At 42.9% G+C, this 22,050-nt stretch overlaps 2 protein-coding genes and 10 non-coding genes across 12 annotated transcripts in view; 10 read left to right on the top strand and 2 right to left on the bottom strand.

Annotated features, from left to right (window-relative positions):
- Nucleotides 1–1,171, bottom strand: part of LOC124659511 (photosystem II 22 kDa protein 1, chloroplastic) — a 2,377-nt gene extending 1,206 nt beyond the window's left edge. Inside the window, exons 1-2 of the mRNA XM_047197378.1 lie at nt 897–1,171; nt 686–799 (exon numbers count right to left, since the gene is read on the bottom strand). Coding sequence (XP_047053334.1) covers nt 686–799; nt 897–1,103 — 321 coding nt within the window. The 5' untranslated portion in view covers nt 1,104–1,171. The remainder of the gene's footprint in view (nt 1–685; nt 800–896) is intronic.
- A 2,894-nt stretch (nt 1,172–4,065) lies between these two features.
- Nucleotides 4,066–4,137, top strand: TRNAQ-UUG. Its single transcript has one exon. It is a non-coding gene; the product is annotated as a tRNA-Gln (tRNA).
- Nucleotides 4,138–4,638: 501 nt separating this feature from the next.
- Nucleotides 4,639–4,710, top strand: TRNAQ-UUG. The gene has a single exon. It is a non-coding gene; the product is annotated as a tRNA-Gln (tRNA).
- A 332-nt stretch (nt 4,711–5,042) lies between these two features.
- Nucleotides 5,043–21,316, bottom strand: LOC124662742 (TLC domain-containing protein 2). Its single transcript, XM_047200544.1, has 3 exons — nt 21,070–21,316; nt 6,400–6,677; nt 5,043–5,531 (listed from the first exon to the last, which is right to left on the bottom strand). The coding sequence occupies exons 1-3, from the start codon at nt 21,314–21,316 to the stop codon at nt 5,229–5,231; spliced, it is 828 nt and encodes a 275-aa protein (XP_047056500.1). The 3' UTR covers nt 5,043–5,228.
- On the top strand, nt 7,565–7,636 carry TRNAQ-UUG. Its single transcript has one exon. It is a non-coding gene; the product is annotated as a tRNA-Gln (tRNA).
- On the top strand, nt 9,162–9,233 carry TRNAQ-UUG. The gene has a single exon. It is a non-coding gene; the product is annotated as a tRNA-Gln (tRNA).
- Nucleotides 10,179–10,250, top strand: TRNAQ-UUG. The gene has a single exon. It is a non-coding gene; the product is annotated as a tRNA-Gln (tRNA).
- TRNAQ-UUG lies at nt 11,227–11,298 on the top strand. The gene has a single exon. It is a non-coding gene; the product is annotated as a tRNA-Gln (tRNA).
- Nucleotides 12,535–12,606, top strand: TRNAQ-UUG. Its single transcript has one exon. It is a non-coding gene; the product is annotated as a tRNA-Gln (tRNA).
- On the top strand, nt 14,090–14,161 carry TRNAQ-UUG. The gene has a single exon. It is a non-coding gene; the product is annotated as a tRNA-Gln (tRNA).
- Nucleotides 17,712–17,783, top strand: TRNAQ-UUG. The gene has a single exon. It is a non-coding gene; the product is annotated as a tRNA-Gln (tRNA).
- On the top strand, nt 19,162–19,233 carry TRNAQ-UUG. Its single transcript has one exon. It is a non-coding gene; the product is annotated as a tRNA-Gln (tRNA).
- Nucleotides 21,317–22,050: the final 734 nt, after the last annotated feature.

The raw sequence follows: 22,050 nt of genomic DNA on the forward strand, positions 1-22,050 counted from the left end.
AAGTTTCCTAACACAATTTTGTGGTACTATACCGGTATTTTTCACAGTAGTAGTGCACAAACTAGACCGGGCACGAATGTTCACCCTACTTTCTTTCAAGGAGCGAACCCGCCCTTGGTTGCCCACTTCATTTCCTCCTCCGCATCCCTGCCTCTTTGTCCTTTATTTTTATCCTCCCACTGCTCCTCATTTCTCTACTTAGTTGTTGGCACCACCATCTCTTCCTATTCACGCGCTCGCACCCGCAACAAGGCGGGGCATCGGTGTCCCCATTAGAACATCCACCTACGCTTGGAGTGGCACCGGCTTTACCCATCATATCAGACACTAGCGAGCTTTCGTTCTTTTTCGGCACTCTTTTGTTCCTCATCCTCATCACACGTGGCGGTTCACCCCTCTTTTAGATGAGAACCTTCACCCCGTAAGGCTAACATATGCGACATATTTACAACTAATTTGCACCATTGTAAATTTCCTAAGGAAAATAGATTTGGGTTTTCCTAGCTCTTTTTTTTGATACGAGAATGTATAGTTGTTGTTTTTTAGTTGCGAAAAAGAGCGGCGTATTAATTCCATCTATACCAAAGGAAAAAAAAAACCTAGTGTACCCTGTTGGTATCGTATCTACACATCAAGCAACAAAGCATGCGTGTGTAAAACATGGTCTCGGTTGCGATGTACTCACGGCAAAGCCAATCATGGCAACACGGCCGACGAAGAGCTCGTTCTCCTTGGTGAACCCGATCCCGCCGGAGGTGCCGAAGATGCCGTCCTCGGTCTTGGGCTTGGGCGCAGCGACCTGAGCAAACAACACGTACGTACCATGTTCGTCAGTTATATACCACCACAGCTAGCTAGAGGAAGGAAAAGAAACATAGAGCTGCATTGGTGCGCACCTTCTTGGCCGGCGCGGCCTTGGTCTTAGACTTGCCGAAGAGGGCCATGGTCCTGACGGAGAGGGACGGCATGTGCTTGTAGTAGGACGGCGACGAAGATAGCGCGAGCCGCGAGAATGGCGTGGCGGCGGGGCGGGCGGCCTGCAGGAGGCTCCTGCCGGAGGCCACGCCGCTGACGCCGGACATGAGCATCGACTGTGCTGCCATGGCCGCCTAGACACTCACTCACACTCACACACTCGCGATATGGCTTCGTGCGCCTGTGGCTGTGGGGTGCTCTGGGGGACTTTGCTCTGCTGCCGCGCGTCCAGTTTTTATGAGATGGCATTGGCATGGGTCGGAGGATCGTACGTGTGGCGCGGCGAGGATAGGGTGCGCGAAGGGCAGCGGAGAGACCACGTCTAGCCGGATCCGACCAATGGCGGGTGGTGCACGGGGCTCGGAGCTGATACGGTTCCTGCGATCGATCTCCGGCCGCACGAGCGAGCTGACTGAGCAGAGGTGGTTGGTACGCTCGCCTCACGGAAAAGTGCCACAGGGCCAGGCTGCAGCGGTGCCACGCATGTGTAAGGCTACTAGTACATTGTAATTTGTTGTGTACCATGTTGGAGCGTAGTGAAGTGGACTGTGACTGAGAGTGGTATGGCTACCATTGCTCCCATAGGAACTGCCGTCCATCGCACAATTAATCCTTTTTTGGGCGGAGACAGACCGAAATTTTCACCTCCGCAATTCTCCGGTCTAACGAACTCATGCTCCAACTCTTCTCGTGGTGTCACTGTGGCATCGCCTCAACCATAGATGAGTGGCGACAACGACATTGCCTCTATCGTGGCATCGTAGGTAGGGGGCAAGTTAAGCGCTACTTCGGTCCTAGATTAGTCAGGGAACGGTAAATGGTGGTGGCGGGTAAGTCGACAACCTCAAAGAAGAGGGTGGCAAAAGGTGGTTGTGGCGACTGATCCAACATAACCGACTTGTCGGAGAAAAGGAAAAGGGGTGACCTGGTCATAGGGAGGCCCAAATATGTATCCAAGTTTTTGTCATGTGCATATTCTCTTATACCTTTGCTAATTCGAGACAAATGTTTGGTTTTCTTTTGCAATCCAAGTAGACTTTTCAACACAAAGTTGCACTATCTTAGGTGTTTGGCCTTGCAAGTATATATCGGCCCTAACATTCGTGTCGCTTTTGTAAATCTATGCATGTTGTGATGGTGTCTTCTTTCAAGCACAATCAATGTATCTTCTTTGTTCACCGGCAAGAACATACTAGAAAACACTCCGTATCTCCCACACCTCTTGCAACATAAAGCTTGGGTTCCTTGTGTGCTTTTGCCGCCGGTTCCCCTCGCCTAGGGATGCCTTTCGGCATCGGAAGGTGGAAGAAACCCCAGTCTAGGGTTGCCCGTTTAGTTTTGGTCACCATAGCTTTGGGAGGGCTCTATTTAGGTATCAAGCTAACAGTGGCCACGTGGTGGCGGTGTCGGCGCATGAAATAGTGCCTCTCGGTCTTTTCTTTTGGTCTCATGGTGCTTCTTGGAGCCGTGGCCCGTGGGAGGCTTGTGGAGTACATTCATTGCTGATATGGTTTTTCGGATCTATCTTTTGTTTCCTATAGGTGTTCTTCAACAACATCGTTCCGGAATGCCACAGTGCTATCGTTTGTAAAATGTTTTTCTCTACTTCTTTCAATGAAAAAAAAGTGCCACGGTGCAACCTGTGCCTAAGGCTAGGTACATTGTCATTTGTCACTATACTATCATTGGCCTGTAGTGAACTGTCCCCGCACGAAGAAAGGCTTGTAGTGAAGTAAGGCGTATGGCTAGCATTGCTAGTACAGGAATTGCCACACATCACTCAAGAATACTTCTGTGTAAAGCTACTAGCATACTGTAATTTGTTGTGTGCCACGTTGCATTTTAGTGAAGTGGCATGTGAGTGGTAGTGGCTACCATTTCTCGCATAGGAACTTCCGTCCAATGCTCGAGTAATTCTTTTTGGGGAACATAACGAATTTCGCACCTTTGAAATTTCCCGTAGACTCTAGTCTAACGAACTCATGCTCCAACTATTCACGCCCATCGTGGTGACATTGTGGCTTCACCTCAGCCGTAGGTAAGTGGTGAGGACGACATTACCTCTATCACGACATCGTCAAAGGGGGAGAAATAGTCGGGGAAGAGTAGACGATGGTTGCGTGTAAGTTGATGACATCAAAGAAAGGGGGTGGAAGAGAGTGATTTTGGTGACTGATCCAACATATATGAGTTGTCGGATACAAGAGTGAGCAAGACGTAGGAAGTGTGGCGCTAACATATAGCCAAGCTTTTGTCTCAAACTCATTTTTATGTCATTGCTAATTGTTAATCCTATTGAATTTTTAACATAAAGTTGCACTATCTTTGGTGTTTGGTATTGATATATATAGGGTACAACATTTGTGATAATTTTGTAATTCTATGGAAGTTGTGATGGTGCGTCTTCCTTCAAGAACAGTCAATGTTGTGTCTCTTCATTATTTTGAGGGGTTCTTTCACATTAAGAATAAGTTTATATGTTAATCCAATTAGGTCCAGGTAGGAATCAAGACATCATCCCATTAATTGCACATGGGCATAGAACAGAGCCAAAAAAAATAACTCGAATGGAAATATAAAGGTTGATGAAAGAAAATATATTTATATAATTTCAGTTAAAGTGGCAATAGAGAACTCTTTATAAGTAAAAAAATGGTGGGAGGTCTGTTGCTTCCTAATCCTATTGGAGCTAGATAAATTTTGTTATCCGATGGTTGCCTCGTTAGACCTCTTTTCAAAAGTTGTAAAATGCAATAACATATATTATCAAAATTAATATAGGAAGAAAAACACCAAGCAAACACCTAATAGCAACTCAATGAGGCAAAATTATGATACATGCGCCATGGAGCTTTTGGCTAAAATGTATGGAAAGAATCATGCTACATTGTTGGAACAATAATAATAAGCGTAAGGTATTCGTAAGATATTCTCTGCCCATTTAGCTTCCAAATGGCAAACGGAGGGAAAACCCAAAAAATAAAAGTAAATAAATTTAATCGGAGTCAGACACCAGAAGGAACACTGTTCTAGCTGTCCAGGAAGAATCGTTTAAATAATAAAAATGTAAATAGAAAACAAACATCAATTGGTTTCGTAGTGTAGTGGTTAGCACTCCAGACTTTGAATCTGGCGACCTGGGTTCGAAACCCGGCGAGACCTTGTTTTTTAGCTGACACTGCATTGGTTTTACTCCGTACCTGAAACTGGGTTCGAATCCTGACGAGACCTACTTTTTTAGCTGACAGTCCATGTTAAGAACGTACTCACAACTTCCATGATACACATGCTCACAAGTGGAAAAGATGTGTGGAAAAGTACACATCACAAAATTATCTCCATACATGCAAGATTGCAAGTGAAACAACAACAAATAACAACATTGAGGATCAAACCTTAAATAAATTAGTTTGACAAAATAGAATTCAAACTTGCAAAGTTGCCTAAGCACATCTTCATTGCCTAACCAAATGATACATACACATTCTTCCATTTCTACTCTACTAGTCCGTGCAAATGCTGCATCCAGATTTTGTATGGGAAGTAATTAAAAGTCAGCATGTAATATCTACTAATACCGGCGGCTGAGGCAGAGAATTTAATACAGTACAAATTCACCATACATAGATTATATAGTGGGTCCTCACGACATGGGCATCAGTTGGTTTCGTAGTGTAGTGGTTAGCACTCCAGACTTTGAATCTGGCGACCTGGGTTCGAATCCCGGCGAGACCTGTTTTTTAGCTGACAATAGGGACTCTGGCATTGTTTTGCCAAATCCATGGTACTGTGCACGCATATTTGTTAAGCTGATATACTGGAATGACTCAAAATTTCCACGACACGACTGTAAGTGAATCAATAGTAATTAACAACATGCACGATCAAACCTGAAAATAAAATAACTTTGGCAAAAAGAAATTAAATTTAAGCTTGCTAACAAGCTGCCAAAGCATCTCCGTAGTACACTAGGTGAAGTTTTAAACGAACACAATACATACATTTTCTTCCTTTCCTACTCTGTGCAAATGCTGCATCTCCGTTTTGTATGGGTGTAAGTCATGATGTAATGTCCACTAATGGCGGGTTTGAAGACATCTTGATACAAATTCAACATACATAAACATACATGGCTCGTCACGACAAAGCCTAGAGGCTAACAACACTCAAACATACCTCTGTCTTCTGATTTACATCTGTGTGACTATAACCTTGCCAAAATTTACAGTACATCACCATCAAGAAAGGCACATTCAGTCCTGATGCCTCTGCTGATTTCTCTCTCGTGAGAATGCTTTAATTAGATCAAGCCCTAAAGATACGTTGAGCACATTCATTCCTGCCATACCAAAAAGAGCTAATGGAAGCTCAATGCCCTTATCAAACTTGTGTGCATCGGTGATCAGTTTGTAGGTAATCAATATGTGGCTGATTACCCTTGCTGTCACAAAGGTGGTCCAGTTGAGTATCCATTCCAGTTTCACCATTTTTCTGCTGAAATCACGAAATCCAGCCATTCTCCTCAATTTCCTTATGTGCAAAAATATGGAGTGCATCTGCGGTCATAAGCTTTGTCAAATTTTCTTCATATAGTTACTAATTTTGGATTAGTCACTGAAATCGAATATAGACCTTCCTCACTGCTTACGGTGGAGACAGAACTAACTACTCATTTTCATACATCAATATTTTATTCTTAAAATCAGATATCAATATTTTATTCTAGCAATGTGAAACACATACATACAAGTACTCAACTAATATTGGATTCTAGCTACAAGGATGCAGAAGTGGGAAATGTAGATTTGACTTCATTTGACTACTTTTGACTCTCTTTCCTTCTTAATATGTCCAGATTTGATTATCCTTATCCCACTTGTCCCACTTCCACATCCCTAGTCTAGTTAGGTGTCTCAACACGAAGAAGCAACTGCAACAGCACTAGCTAAGCCCAGCTGGTCAATCAAAATAGTTAACCTTCAAGGCCATACCGAATGGACCGACCATATTTTGTGTAGCAAATGATACGGATAAAGTGAAATGTCTTCTCTATGTTCTCTTTGTACCATCATTACGACAATACGTCTGCAACAAATTTTGGGGCTACACTTATTAATGTGGCTATCTACTAACTATGGACACTTGTGACAGCAGCTCACAATCCTGTGTTGGAAACGCAATGCTAGTGCCATTAATTTACATCACGGGCCAGTAAGATGGTCCATCGTTCACATTTTGGGTGCAATGACTTACAAGTTCAAGGAAAGATTCTCTCTTAAACTTGTTCCTCTACTGACAAGTGACAACTGGGCAAACAGTCAACCCGTGATAAATGATGGGATAAAAGATTACTTAAAGTGACCGTATAAACCAACTTTGTCAACAAGATAAGATGCCAGGACGAATGAGAAGAGATATATGTACCTCGCATAAAAGTGTGAGAACTAGGTAGTTGATTGTCACATTCCGATATAGAGCTAGTGTAAAGCAAATGAGCAGAATAAGGTGATGCATGAGAATTCCAGGGATCCATCCACTGTACAGACGGTACCGGAGCATATCCAATTGGTCATAAGCAAAGTAGCCACATGAAAAGCACAGAGCAGAATATGCTCCAAGCCAACTGCGACCAACTAATTCTGCATGCTCAAACATGTTCTCAAGGCCCTTAGCACGCCATCGACACAAAAGAACAAAGATAACTGCAAATAAAGCCAGGAATGAGCATAGACAAGATAAAGCTAATAAAAAAGCAAGTCTAGGAATTAAATAACATACGGTAAGCATTGATGGAACAAATTGATGAGTGGATATGCTTAGCAAAATACAGCATATATTTTCAAGAATATGTAGGAGACCTACAAGCTATTCCACACACACAGAAAGAGCAACACATCTAATGGCATAAATCTGACCATCTAGGACATACAATTTTCCTTTCTATCAAACTTTTGTTTAGCAATTGCCAATTTTTGTGACATCCATACTGGTGGTAACAATTACGTGTCAATTTTTGTGACATCCATACTGGTGGTAACAATTACGTTCCAAGAAGCGGTATGGAAAAAAAAACATTGTAAGACAGCAAGTGTTCTAAACGCCAACCGACTAGCAAGCTGTAACACATAGACATCACCCAGGCACTAGGTGGCATTATGTGCTCATTTTCCGCCCAGCTAGAGAATTCCTCTAAACAGACTTTACAACACTACCATTCCTTACAGTTGTCATTTTGTATAGAAAAAAATTATTTGCATGCAATGCCACTGCATGGTTGCCACATTACTTCAAAGTTGGAACTGGACAACCCCTACAAGGTAACAAACTAACCAGCAAGGCAGCAAGAAGTATAAGCTTTGAGATGTCTTGCACAATTTCAACCAATCAAAGCTCAAATGGAGACAATTGTCATCACCATAAGGAAGCAGTATCTAACAAAAATAACAATAAGGAGCGCATGAACCATGCTGCTCCCTTTTTTCCAGGACTGAACAATTTGCATCAAGCATCACCTAGATGAGATTGATTAATCTGTCTGTCTAGGGGAAAAGACAGAAATGAGGCCATCAAAGGATAACACACATCAAATGGTTTCGTAGTGTAGTGGTTAGCACTCCAGACTTTGAATCTGGCGACCTGGGTTCGAATCCCGGCGAGACCTACTTTTTTAGCTGACATTTAGTATTTTCATGGAAACCATACTCACACTGTTCCACCTGCATTAGTATTTCCATATGGTACAATGTACTCACATTTGCAAGCTGATATTTAGTATTCCATGCTACAATGTAGTCAAAACTTCAACGGTACTATTTTTTTTCGAGAAAACGCAAAGGTCCTTAGCATCTCATTTCATTGAAAAGATGGGGTTTTTTACAAGCCCCCTAGGATGTGGGTTATATGGAGTTCAAAAGTGGCCCTAATGCACATCCCATGTCATCGGCAGGGCATCGCGAAGGCCTAAGGAACAAGCTTGAGCCCAGAGGGACGCTTCTTCCTTGATCTTGATCATCAGATTGGTGACAGAGGGGCGTGTGCCTTCGAACACACTACGGTACTACCGTACTATCATAAGTGAAAAGTGTTGAAAAGTGGATATTGCAAACTATCTTGATACATATATGAGTATAATATAATATGAGATAGTAAGTGAATCAACAAATTTAGCAACATTCACGATGAACCACAAAATAAATTATAGTTTGACCAAGGGAATGCAGGCTTGCAAAAAAGTTGCCTAAGCATCTAGGTATTACACTAGGTGAAGTTTTAAATAGTAAACACAATACATACACTTTCTTCCTTTTCTACTCTAGTCTGTGCAAATGTTGCATCCAGGTTGTTCTAAAGGCCAGCTGCCTAGCACACTGCACACATAGACGGCACCCAGGCACTAGGTGACACATTTACGACTAGCCAATTTATCGATCCTCAGCCCACGGCCCACCTGATTGGTGGTTAGGCAATAAGTGCTGATTTGCCACCCAACTAACACACAAAATGGAAATATTTGCCACCCAACTAGTTAATTTCTCTAAACAGACTTTACAGCATTACCATCCTCTTATAGTTGTCCATTGTGTATAAAAACATAGAAGTACTCCCTCTTTTATTTAGTCAAAGTCAAACTTTGTAAAGTTCAATACAAAATATTTAGGAAAAAATATCAACATCTACAATATAACATCTATGGTATTAGAATTGCCATAAAGTATATTTTCATATGCTTTTGGTACTTATGGATGTTGATATTTATTCCTATATTCTTGTCAAGCTTTATGCACTAGGCAACGCAACCAAAAGTCCAAACTTTACAAATATTGACTTTGACTAAAAAATGGTGGGAGCAATTGCATGAAAGAACACTGCATGGTTGCCACATTACTTGGAAATTGGAACTGGATAATCCCTAGAAGGCAACAAACTAACCAGCAAGGCAGCAAGCAGCATGGGCTTTGTGATATCTTGCACAATTTCAACCAGTCAAAGCTCAAATGGAGACAATTGTCAGCACTCAGCAGTAACTAACAAAAAAAACACTAAAGAGCACAGAAACCATGCTGCTGCCTTTTGTTCAGGACCGAACAAATTACATCAAACATCACCTAGAATGACGGACTGATTAATCTGTCTGTCTAGGGGGGAAAGACAGAAACAAGGCCATCAACAGACCACACACATCAAATGGTTTCGTAGTGTAGTGGTTAGCACTCCAGACTTTGAATCTGGCGACCTGGGTTCGAATCCCGGCGAGACCTACTTTTTGAGCTGACATTTAATATTTCCATGGAAATGTACTCACATTGTTTCGCCTGACATTAGTATTTCCATACAGTGTACTCACATTTTTTAAGCTAATATTTAGTATTTCCATGCTTCAATGTACTCAAAATTTCCACAGTACAAATATTCATAGGTGAAGAAGTGTTGAAAAGTGGATATTACAAACTATCTTGATACATATATGAGTATAATACAATGTAGTAAGTGAATAGACAGCAGTTAACAACACTGACAGTGAAACACCAAATAAATATGGTTAACAACAAGGAATTCAAGCTTGCAAACAAGTTGCCCAAGCATCTAGGTAGTACACTAGGTGAAGTTTTAAACAGTAAACACAATTCATACACTTTCTTCCTTTTCTACTCTAGTCTGTGCAAATGCTGCATCCAGGTTGTTCTGAAGGCCAGCCGCATAGCACACTGCACACATAGACGATGCCCAGGCACTAGATGACACATTTCCAACTAGCAAACCTATCCATCCTAGGCCCACCAATAGGTGGTTAGGCATTCAGTGCTGATTTGCCACCCAACTAGCGCAGAAAATGGAAATATTTGGCGCCAACTAATGAACACCTCAAACAAACTTTACAGTATCACTATTCTTCTATAGTCCGCTTTGTATACAAACATAGAAGTAGCTGCATATAAGGTCACTGCATGCTTGTCACATTACTTGGTAGTTGGAACTGGACAACCCCCTTGAAAGCAACAAACTAACCAGCAAGGCAGCAATCAGTATTAGCTTTGAGAAATCTTGCAAAATTTCAACCATAACTCAAATGGAGACAATTTTCATCATCATAAGGATGCAGTTACTAACAAACAAAAAACAATAAAGAGCACATAGACCATGCTGCTCCCTTTGTCTAGGGGAAAGACAAAAATAAAGCCATCAATGGACTACAAGCATCAAATGGTTTCGTAGTGTAGTGGTTAGCACTCCAGACTTTGAATCTGGCGACCTGGGTTCGAATCCCGGCGAGACCTACTTTTTGAGCTTGCATTGAATGTTTCCATGGTAACATGTACTCATATTGTTTTACTACCTGACATTTGGTATTTCCATTGCATTATGTACTCACATTTTTTAAGCTCATATTTAGAATTTCCATGCTAAAATATACTCAAAACTTTCTGGTATAAACTTATGAGTGAAAAAGAAGTAGGTTGATACATAAATGAGTGTAACACAAGATTGCAGTGTAATCAGCAACATTCACAGTGAAACATTATACAAATTAGTTTGATAAAGAAGAATTCGGGCTTGCAATCAAGTTGCCTAAGCATGTCGGTTAGTACACTAGGTGAAGTTTTGAAAGGGAAAACACAAACACCCACTTTCTTCCTTTCCTACCCTAGTCTGCGCAAATGCTGCATCTGGGTTGTTTACTTGTTCTAAAGGCCAGCACACTGGACACACAGATAGCACGCAGGCACTAAGTGACACATTTACAGCTAGACTATTCATCCATTCTAGGCCACCTAATTGGTGGTTAGGCCCTAGGTGCTAACTTGCCGCCCAAATACTGCAGAAAATGGAAAACTTGCTGCCCAACTAGTGAAATCCTCTAAACATACTTTACAACACTATCATTCTTTCATAGTTGCCATTTTGTATATAAACACAGAAGTATTTGTATGCAAGGCCACTGCATGGTTGCCACATTACTTGGAAGTTGGATCTGGACAACACCTCAGAAGGCTAGAAGGCAACAAACTAACCAGCATGGCAGAGAAATCTTGCACAATTTCACAATCAAAGCTCAAATGGAGACAGCTGTCATCACCATAAGGAAGCACTAACTAGCAAAATAACAATAAAGAGCACATAAACCATGATGCTCCCTTTTTGTTCAGGAACCAACAAATTGCAGCATGCCTTTACCTAGATGACGGACTGATTAATCTGTCTGTCTAGGGAAAAGACAGAAATAAGGCCATCACTGGACCACACACATCAAATGGTTTCGTAGTGTAGTGGTTAGCACTCCAGACTTTGAATCTGGCGACCTGGGTTCGAATCCCGGCGAGACCTTCTTTTTTAGCTGACACTGAATGTTTCCATGGTAACATGTACTCATATTGTTTTACCTGACATTTGGTATTTTCATGGTAACACGTACTCGCCTTTTATAAGCTCGTATTTAGACTTTCCATGTTAGAGTGTACTCAAAACGTCCCGGTACAAACTTATAAGTGAAAAAGAGGTGTTGACAAGTACTCCCTCCGTTCTGAAATACTATGCATTCTAGGACTAAAATTTGTTCTGAAATACTCTACATTAGCTTTTAGTCAACAAGAATACGGAAAACGAAGTGTTCCTCCTTTATCTATTGGATGTCACTATTTCCAATATGGCTTGGATTGGATGTTTACCAATCTAAGTAGTACTAATAAATGCACTACTAATTTGTCTGATTTTTCCTAGAATGTAGACTAAAAGAGAACGGAGGGAGTACATGTTACAAATTAGCTTGATACATAAATGAGTATAATACAAGATTGCAAAGGAATCAACAACATTCACGGTGAAACATTATATAAATTAGTTTGATAAAAAGAAATTCAGGCTTGCAATCAAGTTGCATAAGCATCTTGGTAGTACACTAGGTGAAGTTTTAAAAGGTAAACATAATGCATGCACTTTCTTCCTTTTCTACCTTAGGTTGCGCAAATGCTGCATCCGGGTTGTTCTAAAGGCCAGCCGCCTAGCTAGCACACTGGACACACTGACAGCACACAGTCACTAGCCGACACGTTTACGGATAGACTACTTATCCATTCTACGTACACCTAATTGGTGGTTAGGCACTAGGTGCTAATTTGCCGCCCAAATACTGCAGAAAATGGAAAATTTTCCACCCAACTAGTGAAAATCGTCTAAACATACTTTACAACAGTACCATTGTTTCATTGTTTCCATTTTGTATACAAAGAGAGAAGTATTTGCATGCAAGGCCACTGAATGGTTGCCACATTACTTGGAAGTTGGATCTGGACAGCCCCTTAGAAGGCTAGAAGGCAATGAACTAACCAGCAAGGCAGAGAATTCTTGCACAATTTCAACCAATCAAAGCTCAAATGGAGACAACTGTCATCACAATAAGGAAGCAGTAACTAACAAAAATAGAGCACATAAACCATGCTGCTCCCTTTTGTTCAGGACCCAACAAATCGCATCAAGTGTGGCCTAGATGACGGACTGAATAATCTGCCTGTCTAAGGAAAAGACAGAAATAATAAGGACATCAATGGACCATACACATCAAATGGTTTCGTAGTGTAGTGGTTAGCACTCCAGACTTTGAATCTGGCGACCTGGGTTCAAATCCCGATGAGACCTACTTTTTAGCTAACATTGAATGTTTCCATAGTAAATTGTACTCATATTGTTTTATCTGACATTTAGTATTTCCATGGTACTATGTACTCACATTTTGAAGCTGATATTTAGTATTTCCATGCTACAATGTTCTCAAAACATGCAGGGTACAAGCACTCATAAGTGAATAAGAAGTGTTGAAAAGTTAATGTTTACGAACTATCTTGATACATAAATACATTACAAGATTGCAGGTGAATCAACAAGAATTAACAACATTCATGGTGAATAATTAAATAAAGTAGTTTGACAAAAAGGAATTCGGACTTGCAAACAAGTTGCCTAAGCATCTCGGTAGGACACTAGGTGAAGTTTTAAATGGTAAACACAATACACTTTATTCCTTTTATACTCTAGTCTATAAATGTTGTATCCAGGTTAGGTGCGGATTTGCCGCACAACTAGCACACAAAAAGGGAATATTAGCCGCCCAACTAGTGAACTCCTCACAATACGCTTTATTAGGATTACCATTCTTATGAGCTGGCAATTTTGTACAAACAAACATGGATGTAGTTGCATGCAAGGTCATTGCACAGTTGCCTCATCACTTGGAAGTTGGAATCAGACAACCCTACAAGCCAACATACTCAGCAAGCAATATGGGCTTTGAGAAATCTTACAGTTTCAACCAGTCACAGCTCGAATGGAGACAATTGCAGCAAAAGGAAGCAGTAACTAACTAAACTACCACTAAAGAGTACTCACTCCTTCCCAATTTAGGATGCATATTAGTTTTGGTTAAAGTCAAACTTTACAAAGTTTGACTAACTATATATGAAAGTATCTTAACTTTCATAATATCAAATGCATATAATATGAAAATATATTTCATGATGGTTCTAATAACATTGAGTTAGTGCTGTAGATGTTAATATTATTTTCTATGCGTTTGATCAAAGTTTACAAAGTTTGACTTTGACTTAAACTAATATGCATCATAATTTGGGAAGGAGGGAGTACATATTAGCACTAATTTCCTCTTTTGTCCAGGGCTGAACAAATTGCTTCTTGCATCACCTAGTTTACAGACTGGATAATCAGGCCAATGCTTCTACTTCCTCAAGTCCGTACCATGAAGGAAGTCAATTAAGTGTTTGCATGCAAGGCCACTGCATCGTTGCCACATTACATGGAAGTTGGAACTGGCCAACCCCCAAAAGGCAGCAAACTAACCATCAAGGCAGCAACTAGTATGGGCGTTGAGAAATCTTGCATAATTTCAACCAGTCAAAGTTCGAATGGAGACAATTGCCACCATCATAAGGAAGCAGTAACCAACAAAAGTAACACTAAAGAGCACACAAATGACAAACCAGGCTGCTCCCTTTTTTTCAGGACCAAACAAATTGCACCAAGCATCCACTTGTTTGTAAACCGATTAATCTGTCTGTCCAGGAGAAAAGACAGAAATAAGAATATCAATGGACTACACACATCAAATGGTTTCGTAGTGTAGTGGTTAGCACTCCAGACTTTGAATCTGGCGACCTGGGTTCGAATCCCGGCGAGACCTACTTTTTTAGCTGACATTTAGTATTTCCATGGTATAATGTTCTCACATTGTTTTGCCTGATATTGAGTATTTCCACGACACAATGTACTCACTATTTTAGAGCTGATCTTTAGTATTTTCATGCTACAGTACTCAAAATTTCCATGGTTAAGTACTTGATAAAGAAGTGTTGAGAAGTACTATCACAAACTATCTTGATACATAAATGAGTAGAGTAGAAGATTCTAAGAGCATGTCTAACAGACCCCTTAAAAGGGCCAAACCCGTATAATAACCGCCAGAATACGGGTTTCGGCTCTACCCGGCCGTCTAGCAGACCCCGTAAAAACGGCCCCCGCTGCGATTTTTCTTGTTTTCGATTACGGGGCGGGTCTTTGCCCCCTCCTTGTGCGGGGTGGGAGCGGGGATAGAGGGCCAAACCAGTATCCCAATTCCGAAACCGCGTGCGGACATTTCAGTTCCCCCACCTCGTTTCCCCGCGCGCCGCCGCAGCCACCGCCGCGCCGCCGGAATCCGTCAGATCCGCGCCCCTCCGCGCCCGCCTAGCCGCGCCGAGCTGCGTCGACGCCCGCCGCACCTCCGCCGCACCCCCGCCGAAGATCCGCGTCCGCGCGCGCCGCCGCCCTTCCGCCGCGGTCTTCTCCGCCGTTTTCGCCGGTGAGTATTCCGCCGCGCTCTTCTTCGTTCTCGCCGGTAGAATGGTCGTGTTTGGGGCTGATGTATGGTACACCGTGGTAGATGGCTTCGGAGGATGTGCACATGGCGGATTTGGACGCGACGTCGACCGATTGGTCCTCGTCGGATTCCGACGATTCGGACATCGAGGAGGTGCTCAACGACGACGAGACGGAGATGATGCTGCTCCTGCTCGGCACGAAGCACATGGAGGACCGCGCCAAGCCTGCCGGATCAGCGGAAAGGATCCGTGATGGGGCGTATGTGCATTCCGCGGAACCGCGCACTCGGCCACGAACAGCTGATGCAAGATTATTTTGCCGAGGTACCGACCTATCCTCCCCGCCTCTTCCGTAGACGGTACCGAATGCGTAGGACTTTGTTCGAGAGAATCGTCAAAGATTGCGAGGCAAATTGCGATTATTTCAAGCAAAGAAGAAACGCTGCCCAAGTCATGGGATTTAGCCCTTATCAAAAAATATATGCCGCCATGAGGGTTATTGCATACGGTATACCAGCAGATTATACCGATGAGTACCTTCGCATTGGTGTGCAAACAACCACGGATTGCGTGCGTATGTTTGCCAAGATGGTGATCAAGTTGTATGGAGAGACGTATCTCCGAGCTCCAAATGAGGAAGACACAAAAAGGCTCATGGAGATCAATGAAAAGAGGGGGGCCGGGGATGCTTGGTAGTTTGATTGCATGCATTGAACATGGAAAAATTGTCCAAAAGCATGGCATGGAATGTATTGTGGCAAAAGCCGTGATGCTACCATTGTTCTTGAAGCTGTGGCCTCTCAAGACTTATGGATTTGGCATGCTTTTTTTGGACTGCCGGGGACACTCAACGACATCAACATCTTGAATAGATCCCCTTTGTTTGCAAGACTAGTTAAGGGTGAAGCTCCAACTTGTAACTACAAAGTTATGAACAATGAGTACACCATGGGGTACTATCTCACAGATGGTATTTACCCTAACTATGCAACCATTGTCAAGTCCATAAAAGAGAAAAGGACAAGGCTTTGACAAGAAAGGAAGCTTGCTTCACCAAAAATCAAGAGGCATGCCGCAAGGATATTGAGAGAGCTTTTGGTGTCTTGCAAGCAAAGTTTGCAATTGTCCGGGGTCCTGCAAGGTTTTGGGACAAGGAAACTCTTGTTGATATCATGACATGTTGTGTGATTCTTCACAACATGATCATTGAAGATGAAAGAGGTTTGAACTTGCCATGTTTCTATGACAATGTTGGCACCCGAGTGCAGCCCGAGAGGAACCCTGATCGGATTGAAGCTTTTCTTGCAGCTCATCGAGGCATTGAAAATGCCGAGACTCATCACCAGCTCACCCAAGATCTGATTGATCACCATTGGCAGTTGCATGGCCAATGAGTTATTACATTCATTTCCCATTGTTGTATGTGTGAAACATTCATTTCCTATTGTTGTATGTGTGAAACATTTGTTATTTGTTTAATTCTTCCATTAGAACATTTGTTGACATTTCCGAAAAACATTATTGTAATAATTATGACGATTATTGTGTGATGTAAAACATTTATTTTATGTGAATGTTGTGTTGGTTCTAATATCCAATTTGTCAAAAAACCCTGTTTTGAGGGGTTGAAAACTCGGACGAGTTTTCGGCCGGCGAAAAGTGAATACAGGGCCCTCTACTCGCGTTTTAAGGGGCGAAAAAATACGGGGCCTGTTAGACATGCTCTAAGTCATTCATCAACGTTCACAGTGAAACATTAAATAAATTAGTTTGACAAACAGGAACTCAGGCTTGCAAACTAGTTGCCTAAGCATCTCGGTAGTACCCTAGGTGAAATTCTAAACGGTGAACACAATACATACTGCGCTCTTTCTTTTCTACTCTGGTTTGAGCAGATGCTGCATCCAGGTTGTTCTGAAGGCCAGCCGCCTAGCACACTGCACACATAGAGGGCACCCAGGCACTAGGTGACACATTTCCAGCTAGCCAATCTATTCATCCTCCGCCAACCTAATTGGTGCTTAGGCACAACATGCTGATATACCACACAACTAGTGCATAAAATGGAAATATTCGACGCCGAACTAGTGAACTCCTCTAAACACACTTTACACCACAATTCTTATGGGTTGGCAATTTTGTACAAACAAACATGGATGTAGTTGCATGCAAGGTTATTTCATAGTTGCCTCGTTTACTTGGAAGCTGGAACAGGACAACCCGACAAGCCAACATACTAACCAGCAAAGGAAGCAAGCAATATGGGCTTTGAGAAATCTTGCACAGTTTAAACCAGTCAAAGCTCAAATGGAGACAGTTGCAGCAAAGGGACCAACAAAAACTACCACTAAAGAGTACATAGCACATAATGTTCCCTTTTTGTCCAGGACTGAACAAATTTGGGGAGGGAGTACATAGTAGCACTAATGTTCGCTTTTGTCCAGGGCTGAACAAATTGGTTCGAGCATCGCCTAGTTTACCGACTGGACAATCAGGCCAATGCTTCTACTTCCTCAAGTTTGTACCATGACGGAAGTCAATTAAGTGCTTGCATGCAAGGCCACTACATGGTTGCCACATCACCTTGAAGTTGGAACTGGCCAACCCCCAAAAGGCAGCAACTAGTATGGGCATTGAGAAATCTTGCATAATTTCAACCAGTCAAAGTTCGAATGGAGACAATTGTCACCATCATAAGGAAGCAGTAACCAACAAAAATAGCACTAAAGAGCACACAAATGACAAACCAGGCTGCTCCCTTTTGTCCAGGACTGAACATATTGCATCAAGCATCCACTTGTTTGCAAACCGATCAATCTGTCTGTCTAGGGAAAAGACAGAAATAAGACTATCAATGGACTACACACATCAAATGGTTTCGTAGTGTAGTGGTTAGCACTCCAGACTTTGAATCTGGCGACCTGGGTTCGAATCCCGGCGAGACCTACTTTTTTAGCTGACATTTAGTATTTCCATGGTATAATGTTCTCACATTGTTTTACCTGATATTGAGTATTTCCACTACACAATGTACTCACTATTCCAAAGCTGATCTTTAGTATTTTCATGCTACACTACTCAAAACTTCCATGGTACAAATACTCGGAAGTGATAAAGAAGTGTTGAGAAGTACTATCACAAACTATCTTGATACATAAATGAGTAGAATACAAGATTCTAAGTCATTCATCAACATTCACAGTGAAACATTAAATAAATTAGTTTGACAAACAGGAACTCAGGCTTGCAAACTAGTTGCCTAAGCATCTCGGTAGTACCCTAGGTGAAATTCTAAACGGTGAACACAATACATACTCTGTCTTTCTTTTCTACTCTGGTTTGAGCAGATGCTGCATCCAGGTTGTTCTGAAGGCCAGCCGCCTAGCACACTGCACACATAGAGGGCACCCAGGCACTAGGTGACACGCTAGCCAATCTATTCATCCTGCGCCAACCTAATTGGTGCTTAGGGTCAACATGCTGATATACCACACAACTAGTGCATAAAATGGAAATATTCGACGCCGAACTAGTGAACTCCTCTAAACACACTTTACACCACAATTCTTATGGGTTGGCAATTTTGTACAAACAAACATGGATGTAGTTGCATGCAAGGTTATTTCATAGTTGCCTCGTTTACTTGGAAGTTGGAACAGAACAACCCGACAAGCCAACATACTAACCAGCAAAGGAAGCAAGCAATATGGGCTTTGAGAAATCTTGCACAGTTTAAACCAGTCAAAGCTCAAATGGAGACAGTTGCAGCAAAGGGACCAACAAAAACTACCACTAAAGAGTACATAGCACATAATGTTCCCTTTTTGTCCAGGACTGAACAAATTTGGGGAGGGAGTACATAGTAGCACTCATGTTCCCTTTTGTCCAGGGCTGAACAAATTGGTTCGAGCATCGCCTAGTTTACCGACTGGACAATCAGGCCAATGCCTCTACTTCCTCAAGTTTGTACCATGACGGAAGTCAATTAAGTGTTTGCATGCAAGGCCACTGCATGGTTGCCACATCACATGGAAGTTGGAACTGGCCAACCCCCAAAAGGCAGCAACTAGTATGGGCATTGAGAAATCTTGCATAATTTCAACCAAACCAGTCAAAGTTCGAATGGAGACAATTGTCACCATCATAAGGAAGCAGTAACCAACAAAAATAGCACTAAAGAGCACACAAATGACAAACCAGGCTGCTCCCTTTTGTCCAGGACCGAACATATTGCATCAAGCATCCACTTGTTTGCAAACCGATCAATCTGTCTGTCTAGGGAAAAGACAGAAATAAGACTATCAATGGACTACACATATCAAATGGTTTCGTAGTGTAGTGGTTAGCACTCCAGACTTTGAATCTGGCGACCTGGGTTCAAATCCCGGCGAGACCTACTTTTTTAGCTGACATTTAATATTTCCATGGTAAAATGTGCTCACTTTGTTTCACCTGACATTGTGTATTTCCACGAAACAATGTACGCACTATTTTAAAGCTGGTCTTTAGTATTTTCATGTTACAGTACTCAAAATTTCCATGGTATGAATACTCGTAAATGATCAAGAAGTGTTGAGAAGTACTATCACAAACTATCTTGATACATAAATTAGTAGAATACAAGATTCTAAGTCATTCATCAACATTTATAGTGAAATATTAAATAAATTAGTTTGACAAACAGGAACAAAGGCTTGCAAACTAGTTGCCTAAGCATCTCGGTAGTACCCTAGGTGAAATTCTAAACGGTGAACACAATACATACTCTGTCTTTCTTTTCTACTCTGGTTTGTGCAGATGCTGCATCCAGGTTGTTCTGAAGGCCAGCCGCCTAGCACACTGCACACAAAGAAGGCCCCAGGCACTAGGTGACACATTTCCAGCTAGCCCAATCTATTCATCCTACGCCTACCTAATTGGTGCTTAGGCACAACGTGCTGATATACCACCCAACTAGTGCATAAAATGTAAATATTCGCCGCCGAACTAGTGAAAACTCTTCTAAACACACTTTACACCACAATTCTTATGGGTTGGCAATTTTGTACAAACAAACATGGATGTAGTTGCATGCAAGGTTATTTCATAGTTGCCTCGTCTACTTGGAAGTTGGAACAGGAAAACCCTACAAGCCAACATACTAACCAGCAAAGGCAGGAAGCAATATGGGCTTTGAGAAATCTTGCACAGTTTTCAACCAGTCAAAAGCTCAAATGGAGACAGTTGCAGCAAAAGGACCAACAAAAACTACCACTAAAGAGTACATGGCACATAATGTTCCCTTTTGTCCAGGACTGAACAAATTTCCTCAAGCATCACTGCATCACCTAGTTTACCGACTGAACAATCTGGCCAACGCTTCGAACTTCCTCAAGTTTGTACCACGACGGAAGTCAATTAAGCGTTAGGTGAAACGTTAAATAAATTAGTTTGGCAAAAAGGAATTCGGGTCTGCAAACAAGTTGCCCAAGCATCTCGGTAGGACACTAGGTGAAGTTTTAAATGGTAAACACAGTACTTTACACTTTCCTCCTTTTATACTCCAGTGTGTAAATGTTGCATCCAGGTTAGGTGCTGATTTGCCACCCAACTAGCACACAAAATGGAAATATTTGCCGCCCAACTAGTGAACTCCTCTGAACACACTATATTACGATTACCATTCTTATGGGTTGGCAATTTTGTATAAACAGGCATCGATGCAGTTGCATGCAAGGCCATTGCATAGAAGTTGGAACCGGACAACCCTAGAAGCCAGCATACTACTAAGTACTAACCAGCAAGGCAGCAATCAATATGGGCTTTGAGAAATCTTGCACAGCTTCAACCAGTCAAGGCTCAAATGGAGACAATTGCACAGTTTCAACCAGTCAAAGCTCAAATGGAGATAATTGCAGAGTTTCAACCAGTCAAAGCTCAAATGGAGACAATTGCAGCAAAAGGAAGCAGTAACCAACAAAAAATGGCACTAAAGAGTAGTAGTACATAGTAGCGCACAATGTTCCCTTTTGTTAGGACTGAACAACAAAAAGCTTCGAGCATCACCGCATCACCTAGTTTACCGACCGGATAATCAGGCCGACGTTGCTACTTTGGTCGTACCACGAAGGAAGTCTATTAAGCGTACGGCTTCTCGTGGTCGATGAATCCAAAGCAAAGCACATTAATGGGAAAAGCGGCGGAAAGTAAATGCGAGGGTTTGGGGAGGGGGGGGGGGAGAGAGGGGCCGGACCTGAGGCGGATGTGAGGGAGGAGTGGAGTAGCGAGACGGCGGTGTTGACGAAGAGCGGGTCGCGGGAGACGGCGGCGCGCACGGCCGTGTTGGCGGCCTGGAAGAAGGCGAAGCCGGCCGCCACGGCCGCCAGCTCGCGCCGGCCCCGCGCCCCGATCTCGAACCCCACCGACACGGCCCACAGCACCAGCGTCGCCGCGAAGAACGCGCTAGCGTCGCCCGCGCCGGCGCGGTGGGGCGGCGGCATGGGTGGGGGCGGCTCGTCCTCGCTCGCCTCGGCTGTCCGCGTCGTGGCGAGCGCAGAGCCGCACTTTTCCGCACGCTAGCCCCTCCCCACCCGGCCGCTTGGACCCCACGCTTGTTGCCTTCCGAGCCTAGGCTCTGACCGGTGGATCCCACTCCGTGGGGAGAAGACCATTCCTTCCAAATTTGAAACGGAAAAATAAGGCGATTTTGACAAAAATAACCCCTTTAGCGAAGAAATGCATGGACTATCCTCTGGTCAAATATTTCACTTTTTTTGTGGCGTCCTTCCGAGCAGCGTCACACCTATCTGTGTGGCTCACATGCGAATGGCGCCACAGATTTGGCCGACGTGGCACGGTCGACGTTGCGCCGTTGACCAGCCGACGTGGCAGGGCGCATCGCGCCGCTCCCATGGGCTCCACACTTTGAATGTGTGGCGCCGCTCGGAAGGACGCCGCTCCGAAGGGCGTCACACATGTTGTTATGTGTGGCGGCCCCAGCCCGACCACACCTTATTTTTGCTCAACCCTTCCTCCCTCTCCTCCGACCAGGCACCCCACATCTCTCCCCCACCCAAATATATCTCAAATCTTGGTGGATATCGTTGGAGCTATCCGTGGAGTTCGTTCCCAACCTGTTCCTTAAGGTAATATCCTATGTTTCTCTTCTTTTCATACAATGAATTGATGGATTTGGTTGGATCTAGATGTGAAACCCTAACTCAATTTGGCAAGT

The sequence above is a fragment of the Lolium rigidum genome, chromosome 6, assembly GCF_022539505.1.
Source record: "Lolium rigidum isolate FL_2022 chromosome 6, APGP_CSIRO_Lrig_0.1, whole genome shotgun sequence".
NCBI lineage: Eukaryota > Viridiplantae > Streptophyta > Magnoliopsida > Poales > Poaceae > Lolium > Lolium rigidum.

Bases quoted from the DNA above. Each gene is read 5' to 3' on its own strand.
- LOC124662742 (XM_047200544.1), bottom strand. From the start codon at position 21,316: ATGCCGCCGCCCCACCGCGCCGGCGCGGGCGACGCTAGCGCGTTCTTC. The intron at 6,678-21,069 runs GTCCGGCCCCTC...CTTTATTTGCAG, and splicing joins CTCCCTCACATCCGCCTCAG to TTATCTTTGTTCTTTTGTGT. The intron at 5,532-6,399 runs GTACATATATCT...TTATGACCGCAG, and splicing joins TTCTCACACTTTTATGCGAG to ATGCACTCCATATTTTTGCA.